Here is a 14,243-nt window from a genome sequence, read left to right as displayed (position 1 = left end):
TAATAGAAAAAGAATGAGGGAATGAAGTTGGGTATGGTGTCATGTGCCTGTAGTCCTAGCTCGTCAGGAGGTTGAGGCACTTGAATCCAGAGTTTGAGGCCAGCCTGGGCAACACAGTGAGACCCCCAATTCTTAAAAGGAGAGAATGAATAAATAATTACCCGTCCAAAATTCTCAATAAAGATCAAAAAGATTTAGATGTGGCATTTCTTGCTGAGAGAGTACGTTTGTGGGAGATGTATAAAAATAGGATGGCTGCTCAGTTTGCCAGGTAGATGTTTAGTGGACTGCTGATTCCACTTTTCTAGCATGCTTCAATACACCCAGAGTGCCAAGCTGTGGTTTAATGATAGGACCCAGCCTAAGGGAGAATCCAAAGACATTCTTTTGTGCATTGATAAGTTTCACTCTAACCATCAGGAATGACTACCAGGCAGGCTGCTGGTCTGGCCAGAATCAGGGAATAACAGTTCAAGCATGAACATACACATTAAAGAGCTTCTCCAGAAGTAAGACCACAGGCTCAATTATCAAAATCCGTGAGACACAGAAAAGAGAGAGAAGGAAACTGAAGGAGAGAAGTATAAGAAGTACATGTCTACAATGGACAGTATGGTTACAAATGAAAGCAAAAGGTGACATAACTATTTCTCCAGCATATTCTGTGAAACAATGAACAAAAATTAAAGTAGATTAGACTTTAAAAAATAAGTGGGGGAGCAAATAAAATCCTCTATTTATTAGATGTATCAAAATTTAAGCTGAAGAACTTACTTCTCACATTGTAAAAGGGACTGATGCACCTATATTTGATGTACTCTATTCACCGTATTTTTGGGTTTGAGACACAGTCTCGCTCTGTTGCCCAGACTGAAGTGCACTGGCGCGATTTTAGCTCCCTGCAACCTCTGCCTCCCAGGTTCAAGCAATTCTCATGCCTCCGCCTCCTGAGTAGCTAGAATTACAGGCGCACACCACCATGCCCAGCTAATTCTTATATTTTTAGTTGAGACAGGGTTTCGCCATGTTGGCCAGGATGGTCTTAAAACTCCTGACCTCAAGTGATCTGCCTGCCTCCTGGCTAATTTTTTTGTATTTTTAGTAGAAATGGGGTTTCACTATGTTGGCCAGGCTGGCCTCAAACTCCTGGCCTCAACTGATCTGCCACCTTGGCCTCCAAAAGTGTTGGGATTACAGGTGTGAGCCACAGTGCCTGGCCTCACTGTGCGTTTTATTTATAATTTTTTAAGCTATGGAAGTGAAGAACGCAAATAAAGGGTGGCTGGAGAGACAGAGGAGCTTAAATAAACTTGCTCTGTATTCATTGATCAAGAAGAGATTAATAAGAACTGCTTTCAGATATATAAAAAATTTGAAAAAAGTGAATAAGATAAGTGATATAAAGTATTTTCAGTTTGTATTAAATACAACAAAGAGAAACATTAACTGGATCAACAGAAGGGGCTAGCCTCGTGAGATTTTGAAAGTATTCAGAGTAAAACTAGAGAGAAATTCAAGAAGAACTACTGCATTCAAGGAAGTCAGAATGAGATATAAGGAAGAAAAACAAGTAATTGGGACTTCTGGTTCTACACAGTCATCACTTAGTAGCAGTCATGAAGAAAATCATACCTGCTAAGGATACTTGAGTTTATAATCATAGTATGAGAAATCAAGAAGCACTTTACAGAGTGATTTAGCACAGAGAGACTGGCCTTTATATGCAGGCAGAGCTGGACACAAAACATCTCATTATCACACTTCCCTCCATGTTGGGTAACTTTGGCAAGTTCATCAAATCCCTGAGCCTTTGTCTTATCTGTAAACAATAGCAACGATACCTACACCTTGCAAGATCACTGCAATAGAGGTAATGCATGTAAAGTACCTAGTAGAGCACGAGGTAGAGGCTGCTATTAGTATAATAAACCTTAATATTATTAGACTTATAATTATTGTGTAACAATGGAGCCAATCCACAAATATTTATTAGGCGTCTATTACATGCCGATATGATATTGGGAGGTGCTGGGAGGATACAGAAGACAGACTGCAGATATTTCTTTTAAAGGAGAAGAAAAAGAGAAAGTCTAGGAAACATGATATAACCACTATAAAATATTTTAATAGCATTTTATTTCTGAAATTGTTTTTCTCCCCAAGTCTTTTCTTCTTGCTGAGACTGAAGCTTTAAAAGTATATAATATGGCCAGCCTTTATACACATACTATATGAAAATATACAGCAAATGCTAATAATACCAGCAACATAATGGTTTTTACACTAAGGGAAAAGAATTTGCATATATGCAAAAAAGACTGTTACTAGGCCCACTAATGGGGCAAGGGAAAGTCTAGGTTGGAACTGCCAAGAGAAATCTGTAACCTAGAAACTCATCCAAAATATCACAGGGGCTGGGCGCAGTGGCTCACACCTATAATCCCAGCACTTTGGGAAGCCAAGGCAGGTGGATCACTTGAGGTCAGGAGTTCGAGAATAGCCTGGCATGGTGAAACTCCATCTCTACTAAAAATACAAAACTTAGCCAGGCATGGTGGTGTGCACCTGTAGTCCCAACTACTTGGGAGGCTGAGGCAGGAGAATTGCTTGAACCAGGGAGGCGGAGGTTGCAGTGAGCCGAGATGGCACCACTGCACTCCAGCCTGGGTGACACAGCAAGACTTCGTCTCAAAAAAAAAAAAAAAATCGGCTGGGCACAGTGGCTCATGCCTGTAATCCCAGCACCTCAGGAGGCCACGGTGGGTGGATTACTGGAGGTCAGGAGTTCAAGACCAGCCTGGCCAACATGGTGAAATCCCATCTCTACTAAAAATACAAAATTAGCCAGGTGTGGTGGCATGCGCCTGTAATCCCAGCTACTGAGGACGTTGAGGCAGGAGAATCGCTTGAACCGGGGAGGCAGAGGCTGCAGTCAGCCAAGACCGTGCCATTGCACTCCGGCCTGGGCCAAAAGAGTGAAACACTATCTCAAAAAAATAACAATAATAAAAATCAAATCATAGGGTACTCCTTGGCCTATATTTTTTTTAAAAATCAGAAAAAAATACTGACATGACAGCTTGTAAAAAATGTCCCCTGCACACATCAATCCCTGTGACCCAGAGTGAAGGGTGGCCAAAAAGCCAAGAACTAAAGAGCATATAGCTTCAGAGGGTCAAGGCACACAAGAGAAAGAGCTCAAAGCTCAAAACACTAGAGGTATCTAAGTCCAGAGGATTTAAAAGGATGAATTAAAAATAAAAGTTCTTATATAATAAACTAAATATATAAATCTCAAATTAAGAATTAAAATCATTTCCATTTACCTGATTGCTTAGAATTTCTTTCTTTCCACTGAATATTTTTGCATTTGATCTGGTTTTGTCTCTCTTTTCGGAGTCGTTCTAATCTTTGAGCTTGAAAAGAAATATTATAACTATAAGTTTGTCAATGAAAGTTTACCATAAACAAAGACATAATTAACTACCTTTACATGAATAAAGATGTTTTATATTGCATATGTAGAGAAAAAGTCATAAAATTTTAAAGGTGGCACCCCTGAAAAGCAAATACCAACAAAAACATGAAAATATTCTTGATTTATAATTGAAATTAGAGGATATAAAACACTAATAGAGATCATAAAGATAGTATTAACATGGAAGAGAATAATAAAATGTGAAAACTTCTGTGATTAATATGACATTTCATTATATAAATCATTAATAACGGTCTTAAAGGAATTTTAATGCACAAATGAACTGAAGTGAATATTACATTACAGGAATAAAATTACTGTTATGAATTACGCTACCCGTTTCAAAAATTAAAGATAAATGAACTCAGACTAGACTATTAAAGTTTTAAATATAAAATCCTTTATCTAAAAATCATGAAAATTATAAAATGTCAAAGCTATATAAATTAGCATAGCTTTTCTTCAGTGGGCTGAAACAGTTTATAGGTAGTAAAATAAATGATTTGTATCTTTGTAACATTAGTCAAATCTTAAAAAGAACAATTTTTCTTTTACAAAATTTTAAGATATGCTGCATGGATAAAAAGTAAATTCTTTGGTCACTAAGACAACCTACAATCTCAATTAATTATTAGCATCTAAGTGCTACCTAAAGAAATTCCAACAAGAGTCACCTAAAATTATGCATTTGTGCTTATATTGCCACTGGCTGATCAACCTTCAAAAATCAGTGAACTGATCCTTTAGAGAAATACCACCCAGCATGCACTTAACAACTGCTGCATACAGAGACCACAATAAAAAAGAAAGTCACAACTGATGCCATCTCTTGAAATGAGTTTTCTCTTGCTAATCTTCAGCTTCCTATCCCAGCATTTTGCTAATAGAAAATAAATACATCTCTTTTTCCGCCTCTTTCAAGATAGGAAATTATACACTTCTGCCTTAGCATTGTGGTAGGGAAACACTGAAAATAATCTTACCAGAAATTTAAACTATGCTGGGAAGAGCATTCTGACAATGTCACTATATCTAACCAAATTCCACTGAAGAAAAATACATTCAATTGCAATTAATAAATGTGAAGGGTACAGCCAAAGTAATATAATCATAAAGCTCTCAATTTAGCAGCATTCTCCCACTGAAATACATTCAACCTGTCATATAAGATATCATCTCAATAACCTGCAAGGAAGTCAGTTTCAACTAGAGAACTGAGAATCAATGGTTCTAAATTATATTCAAACCTTCACTCAAATCCTATTTTGACAAAAGTTCCTTTAGATACTGGGAAATGCTATTAATTATTTTCATCATGAGAGCAAATTATTCTTATGTCACAGATACTGAATTCTGAACCAAAATCTGAATGTGCCTTTCACAGTAAATTGTATCCAGCTCTACCTCCAATATTCCTTTATGTGTGTTTTACATTTGGACCATGAAAATAAATATGTAAGTATTTTCAGTGTTCTACTATATCTCCTTGCCATTACCTTTCCTGGGAGTTAGCAGGTTACTGCTAATTTGAAGATTATATTTTCTGATTATCTAAAAAAAATTACCTCCTAGAATACCTGTCATATTAGAACTACAATATGTATTCTAAATAATTTGTCTAAGTAAAAAAAAAAAGTCCTTGGTTCATCACATTCCCCTTGAAACAAGGCCACCAAAAAAATATAAGTGGGAAAATGGGCAATAAGCTTTTAAAGCTAATGACTAAATACAGAAAAATCAAAAGGTGATCAATTTAAGAAAATAAAGGCAAAGTATCAAAAACAGGGGCCCCTTTTCTAATCTCACACCCTATGTATAGAATCCTACTAAAACCAGCCCTAACAAATACTCAGGTGTCTCCTCCCATTTCCCCACTCCCCCACAATTCCTCCAGGGGCAAGAAGTGCCTGCTCTTTTTGGGTGGTCACCTCTCTGTATTAAATGCTCTTTATTATGTCAACCTGAAATCTGTCTCCGGGTAGTCTACCTACTGGGACTAATGTTGCTGTGTGAAGACACTCAAAGCCGGTTCACTTGCCTTTCTACACAGTGACTTGTTAGAAATGTCCAACATGTCTCTCCTAACCAACTTTTTCACTATCCCCCTTCTGTCTACTTCTAATAATATTCTAGAGGCCCTCTCCATTCGCAGTCGCAGAGATGGAGATGTTGCTCAGACTCACTCTTAGTCTGACATATGCATGTTCCTATTAATACCCGGAAACATCCCCCATTAAGCCTATTCCAATATTATGCATTATTCCATAAGACTGTTTACTGATTTAAAGCTCAGAAGACATGACTAGAACACAATGTTTACCTGTGTTTGAGCGTCTTCTAATACCAAAGTCCCAACTTGAGGTAATATCGACTGACTGGGCATACACATAGCCCTGAGTCTCACCATTGCTTCCCTGAATTTCTGACCCACTGTCTCCAGGCATTGAAGGAGGATGAATCTTCTCTAGGTCAACATCATGATCAATGAGAACCATCTCACACATTCCCGTGTCATCACTGGTCACATGTGACTGTCGAATATGAGCTAGAATGATAGTTGGATTGTCCAAGAAGGCCATCCTTTCTGTGGGCCAATTTCCTTAAAAGGCTATTTTCTCCTCTTCATATTGTTTCACGAGCTCACCTACCTAGAAACATGATGTACACAGCAAATATTTAAGAATAAGGCAGAAAATGACTGAATCATTTTTCAGACACATTCAGTGTAGTAAAATGCCACCTTGAAAATCAACATTTATCCCTGTTCTGTGGAGCTTAAAAGGATTTAGTCTAAGCTGAAAGGAAATCCTTATAAGCACTAGGGGCTGCAGCTCTAGTCAATGAGATCTCTATAGAATCAGAAAGGAAGGCTTGCACTCTTGCAAAACAAATCACAGCAACTCCTTAAAAGTCAGGCCACTCGAAGCACATAACTACTGTTAAAACAACATATTTTCCTTTCTTTCTCCCTTCACTATCATGCAATCTTCTCATTACTTTATAAGGTCATGGGGGAACAAGTTGTATTTTCCTCAAATGATGTGCTAAAGTACAAAACTGTATTTCATCAGTCTACATTTCCCCTCCTGTCATATGGTTGTGAAGTGTTTAAAAGGGCACAGACAATGCTTTCAGAGTTACTAGGGGTTTTATAAAAACGATGTACCACCAAATTAATGTTGCTTAATGAATATATTTTCCTGTCAAGATAGCATTGTGTTTTTGTTGTTGTTGTTGTTGTGTTTTTTCTGAGACAGGGTGTCGCGCTTATTGCCCAGGCTGGAGTGCAGTGGCGTGATCTTGGCTCACTGCAACCTCCACCTCCCAGGTTCAAGATTCTCCGGCCTCAGCCTCCCGCGTAGCTGGGATTACAGGGATGCGCCACCATGCCCAGCTAATTTTGTATTTTTAGTAGAAATGGGGTTTCTCCATGTTGGTCAGGCTGGTCTCAAACTCCCGACCTCAGTTGATCCGCCCGCCTTGGCCTCCCAAAGTGCTGTGATTACAGGCGTGAGCCACCATGCCTGGCCTGTGTTTTTAAAATAAAACTTATAATCAAAATTACCTACTATACGATCAACTTCTTATTTTAGAAACTTAATTATAAAAACTGCTTCCTCAGTCCTGTTAAAACTGTAATGAGCCCGGGCACAGTGATTCACACCTGTACTCTCAACCCTTTGGGGGGCCGAGGCAGGAGGACTGTTTGAGTCCAGGAGTTCAAGACCAACATGGGCAACACAATCAAAACTCTATCTCTACAAAAATATATATATATAATTATTATTTTTTAATTAGCTGAGCATGGTGGGACATGCCTGTAGTCATAGCTACTCATGAGGCTGAAGTGGGGGGATCACTTGAGCCCCAGCATTCAAGGCTGCAGTGAGCTATGATTGCACCATTGCACTCCAGCCTGGGTGACATAGTGAGACCCTGTCTTCTAAAAACAAAACAAAACAAAACAAACATACAAAAAACACTGTAATAACATTTGTTCTAGTAACAAGATAGCACCCTCTCAGTTAAGTGAAAATACTCAACAAAGAAAATATTGCAGAACAACGGTTAGGTACTAGGCCCTAGAGACAGAAAGGGTTCAAACTCTGGCCCTATTACTCGTTAGCTATAAGATCTCGGTCAAAATACTTTACCTTTTTGAGCCTCCCTTTTTTTTTTTTCCTTCATTTATAAAATGGAAGCTTCAGGGGTGACAGGATATACAGGAGATAATGCAGGTAAAATGCTCAAAAAAATACATGGCATGTAATTAAATAAATGTTAGCTATTAATAATAATGATAAAAAAATCAATGATTTCAATTATCAATTCTTGCTTAAAGTAGTCCTAAAATATGTCAATATCCCATCTGTCTTAGTAAGTTCGTGGCACATAAAATAAGTCTGTGCTTCCTTTGTGATAGAGGACACTGCAAGTCATCTGAGTGACTTCTCTGCCCCTGCAAAATCATTGAGAAGTACAAGGAATACGAAAGCTGGATTGACTATGTTTCCAGGAACAGTCCTAGAAGATACTTACTTTCAGAAGGACTTATAACACCAGATTTTCTTGTAATCTGTTTCTTCTAGAAATGGAAGATAGAGAGGAAATCTAGCTAATAAATCCTTACAGTTAACTAAGGTTTTAAAAATTGTTGTCTGGAAACACATCATTCTGCTGATGTGTCTTAAAGTGGGTCTTAAAATAAAGATACTGAGATTAAAAAGAAATTTAACTGAGGAGCATCTCTAATCAAGCAAATTACATTAATCTTCACTTTTTTCCTCTTAATATATTCCTTGAGTACTTATTTTACTCTGAGGCTAATGGGAAATGCAAAGGTGAGTAAGGTATCCCCGAATCAAAAAGTTAATACCCTAATACAGACCTAGTACATCTCCTAATACCATGGGATTCCTTTAAGCATCAAATTTCTGAGATATCTGGTCCCTGAAGTATTAGTGTCAATCTACCATTTTAAGGATATTGATCAGAAAAAAAATATGAAATTAACAATGAGCATTTAAATTTCACTTGTAAAAATACAAACTTCTCTATAACCATAAAAAATGTATACACCACACATTTATTTATAAATGAGAGTATTTGTGGAAGCATAGTATCACAGATCAGAGCTGCAAACATCCTTCTACAGCAATCACAATAAGCCATCTTCCTGGCATGAAAGGAAGGCAGCTAGTCACCAGTAGAGAGGCAGGTGCTTTCAAATTCATACTGAATAGTTCTCCCTTGCAAAAACAAGGGCTTTAATGAGAAGTCACACATTTAATACACTTGATCTTAGCCAAAAGGCCGAGAAGTGATCAGACATTTAATAGGTGTTCTAGCACCAAAAAGTCAAATGGCAAAAGGCAAAGTGACAAAAGTATACTGAAGTGCCCTCAATAAAATCTATTCTAGGGAAACAGATCACTTCTGAAGATAAGAGGAATGGGCAAACACTTCTGAAGGCACATACCTACTTCCCAGCTTTATCCTCCCAGAACAAATGCCTCAACAGCAGCAGATATCTTCTCTATTAGGACACTATGACTTCATACATTAAGGAATCTGTATGATTCATTCAAAAAATATTTATTCCCTACCAGCTCTGATATGGAACTCCCACAGGACTGCCCCAGAAAACATATTATTGTGTATGTCACTTTTTACCTCCAATTACGTGTACTTAAAGACTTAGACTATAAGTTCCACAAGGACAGGGTTCATAACACCATATTCCTTCTGGCAACAAAGGCTGTTATACATGGCAGGAGTTCAATAAATGTTGCTGTCTAACTTCCAAGGACTATTCAATTTTGTTGTAGAGATAAGTCATATATGAATGTGCCAGGTGTAAGTGTGTGATTATAAATAAAGGATTGCCTTTTTTTCATAATACAAGAGCATCTCTTCAACGTGCCCTTCAAAATTGTCCCCTTGGAACACTATTCAACTTATTCTAACAAGACTACTTTTCAAAACCCAAAAGAATATTTTAAAAAATCTCCCAAAGAGCAGCAAATTATCATTTGAAGCTATGTTTGATTTCCAAGACAAAGACATACATATCACGGATAAAAACAAATTGTACTCTCTGATCAGTTGTGCACAGATCAAAAAGATTTTTAAAAATCTAACTCTGGCAAGGGTTCAGAGAAATGGGCACTCTCATGCACAATATGAAGGAATGAAAACTGGGACTTTTAAGACGGTAATTTGGTAATATTTACCAAAATATAAAACATGAATACTATCTGGGCAATCCTACTTCTAGGATTTGTTCTAAGGAGATAATTGTGTAAAATATTTATCTCAGAGTAATTTGTAATACTGGAAATCTAAAAGGAACCTACAATAGTACACATATGCCATGACACATACAAACAACACAATACTAAGTAGCGATTAACAATACATGGTAGAGGGTGAACAAAATGTGGTATATAACGATGGAATATTGTTCAGCCTTCAAACACAGGAAATTCTGACACATTACAACATTGATGAACCCTGAGAACATTATGCTAAGTGAAATAAGCCAGTCGCAAAAGGACAAGTACCGTATGATTCCATTTATATGAGGTACCTAAAGTAGTCAAACTGACAGAAAGTCTAACAGCAGTTGCTAGGAGCTGGAGGAAGGTAGTAATGGGGAAAAAGTATTTAACGGGTACATTTCAGTTTGGGAAGATGGAAAAGTTATGGAAATGGACAGTGGTGACGGTTGCACCATAATATGAATGTATGTAATGCCAATGAACTACACATTTAAAAATGGTTAAAATGGTAAATTTTACTTATAATTTATACCATGTATATTTTACCACAATTTAAAATTTTTAAGTTTTTTTAAAAAGTCTAGGAAACACCAGATTCAACCAAGTTAAAGAGGTTTTCTTCTTGCTGTTTCATCACAGGACTTACCAAAGCTTTTAAATTATGTACTTTGTGTATTATGACTCTCCAAGAGGGAGGAATCTAGTAACAATATATCCCAAACTTATTCCATCCATAAATATTGTTTTCTGTAGGAATACTAAACATATCAATGTATAACAGCGTTTCACAGAACAAGGTTTAGAAATGCTATTCTACACTTTCACAAATGCTGTCTCTTCAGGCCTTGAATGCCTTCCCTGGATGTTACCAACTCCTGATTCTCTGACACAGCCAGACGTCTTCTGGCCGGGTGCAGTGGCTCACACCTGTAATCTCAGCACTTTGGGAGGCCGAGGCGGGCGGATCACTTGTGGTTAGGAGTTTGAGACTGACCTGGTCAACATGTGAAACCCCATCTCTACTAAAAATACAAAAATTAGCTGGGCGAGGAGGCTAAGGTGGAAGAATTGCTTGAACCTGGGAGGCAGAGGTGAGCCAAGATGGTGCCACTGCCCTCCAGCCTCGGCAACGGAGCAAGACTCTATCTGAAAAAAATAATAAGGCCCGGTACAGTCACTTATGCCTGTAATCCCAGCACTTTGGGGGGCCAAGGCAGGTGGATCACCTGAGGTCAGGAGTTCGAGACTAGCCTCGCCAACATGCTGAAACCCCGTCTCTACTAAAAATATAAAAAGTAGGGGGGCGTGGTGGTGCGTACCTATAGTGTCAGCTACTCGGGAGGCTGAGGCATGAAAATCTCTTGAACCTGGCAGGTGGAGGTTGCAGTGAGCCGAAATTGCCACTGCACTCCAGCTTGGGCGAGAGAGCAAGATTCTGTCTCAAAAATAATAATAATAATAATAATAAAATAAGATAGACCTTTTTACATACCTTTAGGCCACGGATAAATAATATCACCTTGCCTAAGCTTTCCCACTTTTCACAGCTTCTTTCTCACACTTTTTAACACCACGTTCTTTAAAGCATAAAGATTTGTTTTACTAAAAATGGAAGCAATAGGGATATCCATGCACAGTAGAAGGAAAGAAAGAGATGTCCCAAAATAACACAATTTTTTTTTTCTTTTTGAGACAAGGTCTCACTCCCATCGCCCAGGCTGAAGTGCAGAGGCATGATCACGGCTCACTGCAGCTTCAACTTCCCAGACTCAGGTGATTCTCCCACCTCAGCCTCCCAAGTAGCTTGGACTATAGGCTCACACCACCATGCCTGGCTACTTTTTGTATTTTTTGTACAGATGGGGTTTTACCACATTGCCCAGGCTGGTCTTGAACTCCTAGGCTCAAGCTATCTACCAGCCTTGCCCTCCTAAAGTGTTGGGATTACAGGCGTGAACCACTATGCCAGGCCAACACAGGCATTTTTATTTTATTTTATTTTTATTTATTTTTTTTGAGACAGAGTCTCGCTCTGTCACCCAGGCTGGAGTGCAGTGGCTATCTCTGCTCACTGCAAGCTCCACCTCCCGGGTTCACGCCATTCTCCTGCCTCAGCCTCCTGAGTAGCTAAGACTACAGGCGCCCGCCACCACGCCTGGTTAATTTTTTGTATTTTTAGTAGAGACAGGGTTTCCCCATGTTAGCCAGGATGGCCTCGATCTCCTGACCTCGTGATCCACCCGCCTCGGCATTCCAAAGTGTTGGGATTACAGGCGTGAGCCACCGCGCCCGGCCCAGGCATTTTTAATATACTAGGTGGGTCTCCTTTTACACTTCAAATGAATAAATATTCAACAAATATTTACTAAGTTTCTACTAAGTGCTAAGAGTGGTTTCAGATGCACTTTGGATACTGTTCCCAGATTACACACCCATCTGTATTCATTAATGATCATGAAACCTGCCTGTGGTAACTAGGAACATGTTCTAAACATGGGAATAATTTTTAGTAGGTTTTGATGGGCATCACGTCTTAATATAATTTTGGATAATTTTACATACACTCATTTCCAAACTTTATTTATAATGGCTTATGAAAAAAACTGAGACAATGAAAGGTTAAGAAACTTGCCCAAAGCCAGACAGCTAGAAGTAAAAAATCAAATTCAAGAGCTTGGGATCTTACTCGCTACACCACAGAGCCTCTCAAAACAAAGAGGGACAAAGTTACAATAGTCATAATAAACACAATTTTTTTTTTTTTTTTTTTGAGACGGAGTCTCGCACTGTCGTCCAGGCTGGAGTGCAGCAGTGCGATCTTGGCTAACTGCAACTTCTGACTCCCTGGTTCAAGCAATTCTCCTGCCTCAGCCTCCTGAGTGGCTGGGATTATAAGTGTGCACCACCACGCCCCACTAAGTTTTGTATTTTTAGTAGAGACAGGGTTTCACTATGTTGGCCAGGCTGGTCTCGAACTCCTAACCTCAGGTGATCCCCCCCACCTCGGCCTCCCAAAGTGCTGGAATTACAGGCGTAAGCCACCGTGCCCAGCTGAACACGACTTTTTAAAAGCCTATTGTACTCATTTGTATCTAAGGCCTGAGAGAAATTTCTCCCATGGGTCTCTGTGAAAGACATAAGAGAGCAAATGTGTTATGCAGTAGAGTAAACCCTTAGCTCCCCTCCACTAATAACAGTGCTTGTACAACAGCAAGAAACAATCAGTGCATGTAATGGTTGTTCAAAAAAATAAAAGTCACAAAATTTCACAGAACAAAGGAACTTCAGTGATCATCTCGTTGTTGACCTGAAATCACAGAGGAAGGGTTTACTTTAAATATCTAGTTACGTCTAGGAATATTTTTAAAAATCCCTAGTGACTCATGTACCTTTACTTCAAGTCTATACCTGAAATACTCTATTTCTTCAAATAACTCACTACGAGCAAATAAGCCTGCCCTATACTTCTTCAGTCTCTAAGGACCTGAGATAGGCAACAACACGACTTACAATGCTCACGTCTATCCAATGGTTAGAAGGAAATTCCCCTTCCTGGACTTTCTCAAAACACTACCCGCTCACTTCCCTCTGATCTCTCACCTGCAATCTGTGAAAACTTGTCAGAATAGGCAACAGCCCGAGGCTTCACAAAGGTCTGCAAACTCCCAATCAAAAATTACTGCTGCCCCATCAATGTGCCATATAAATGCTGGCATGTTAATTGTGTATTTATAAGACTGTTAATGGTTAGTTAATTTACCTCCCACACTATTATTGTACTTGAAATGATTTAATGTCTGCTGAGGGAGTTAACAACATGTAACAGCAGATGCGAGATTTTTTTTTTTTTAACCTTTCCACACTGTACCCCGACTTCACACTATTAGCATTAGGCAAGTTAAAGCTAATTCCTGTACAGGAGTCCTTAAACGTGTCATAAGAACACTCACATTTATTTTCCACAACAAGGAATGATTACAAGTGAGGGGAGAAAAAAAGGCTTTTTATTATATACAACGTCTTGCCTTTATAAAAACCAACAGACCCTCTTTTTTTATTTTTTAACTAAGATTTCAACATCCTTTGATCTAGTTAAAGCTCAGAATTCATACCTCCTGGAATTCGAAAATAATTGAAGTGACCATTAAAATAAAACACTTTATTGCTTTTAAATCTCTTTCTCTAACTCTCTCCAATTTAACTCTAAATTAAATCTTCATTTATTTTTTGGACTAGCAAAAATGAGCTTTTTTCCCCCTCAGGGAATTAAAATCTTCTCCATGTGAATATGCCCAATTTCACTAAGCAGTAAATTGTGAGACCATATATCTGGAGAGTTTGTTTCTTCTTTTTACATTTTTATTTCCATATTTTGACTAAAAGTGCTTACTAGACTAAAATAACAGAAATGATTTATCTTATTTTGAATGAGATTCATTCACAAAATCATCTCAGCACTAAATGAAAAACTGTATAAATACTGG

At 38.3% G+C, this 14,243-nt stretch overlaps 1 protein-coding gene and 1 pseudogene across 8 annotated transcripts in view; both read right to left on the bottom strand.

Moving 5' to 3' along the window:
* Positions 1 to 14,243, bottom strand: part of MAPKAP1 (MAPK associated protein 1) — a 265,297-nt gene that overhangs the window by 224,609 nt on the left and 26,445 nt on the right. For 5 of the 8 annotated variants that reach the window (XM_034929063.3, XM_003808040.6, XM_063594203.1 and 2 more), the window contains exons 1-2: positions 5,799 to 6,122; positions 3,327 to 3,416 (exon numbers count right to left, since the gene is read on the bottom strand). The exons of 1 other annotated variant lie outside the window; for it this stretch is intronic. In XM_034929063.3, the coding sequence (XP_034784954.1) occupies positions 3,327 to 3,416; positions 5,799 to 6,057 (349 nt within the window). In that variant the 5' untranslated portion in view covers positions 6,058 to 6,122. Of the gene's footprint in view, positions 1 to 3,326; positions 3,417 to 5,798; positions 6,129 to 14,243 lie in introns of those variants that run through there. 2 more of the 8 variants (XM_063594202.1, XM_034929065.3) reach the window with 2 other exon arrangements.
* On the bottom strand, positions 8,660 to 8,803 carry LOC112440936 (U2 spliceosomal RNA; annotated as a pseudogene).

Source organism: Pan paniscus, chromosome 11 (assembly GCF_029289425.2).
Source record: "Pan paniscus chromosome 11, NHGRI_mPanPan1-v2.0_pri, whole genome shotgun sequence".
Classification (NCBI taxonomy): domain Eukaryota; kingdom Metazoa; phylum Chordata; class Mammalia; order Primates; family Hominidae; genus Pan; species Pan paniscus.
The sequence above is the reverse complement of the archived record's forward strand: the minus strand, read 5'-3'. Positions and strand labels throughout refer to the sequence as shown.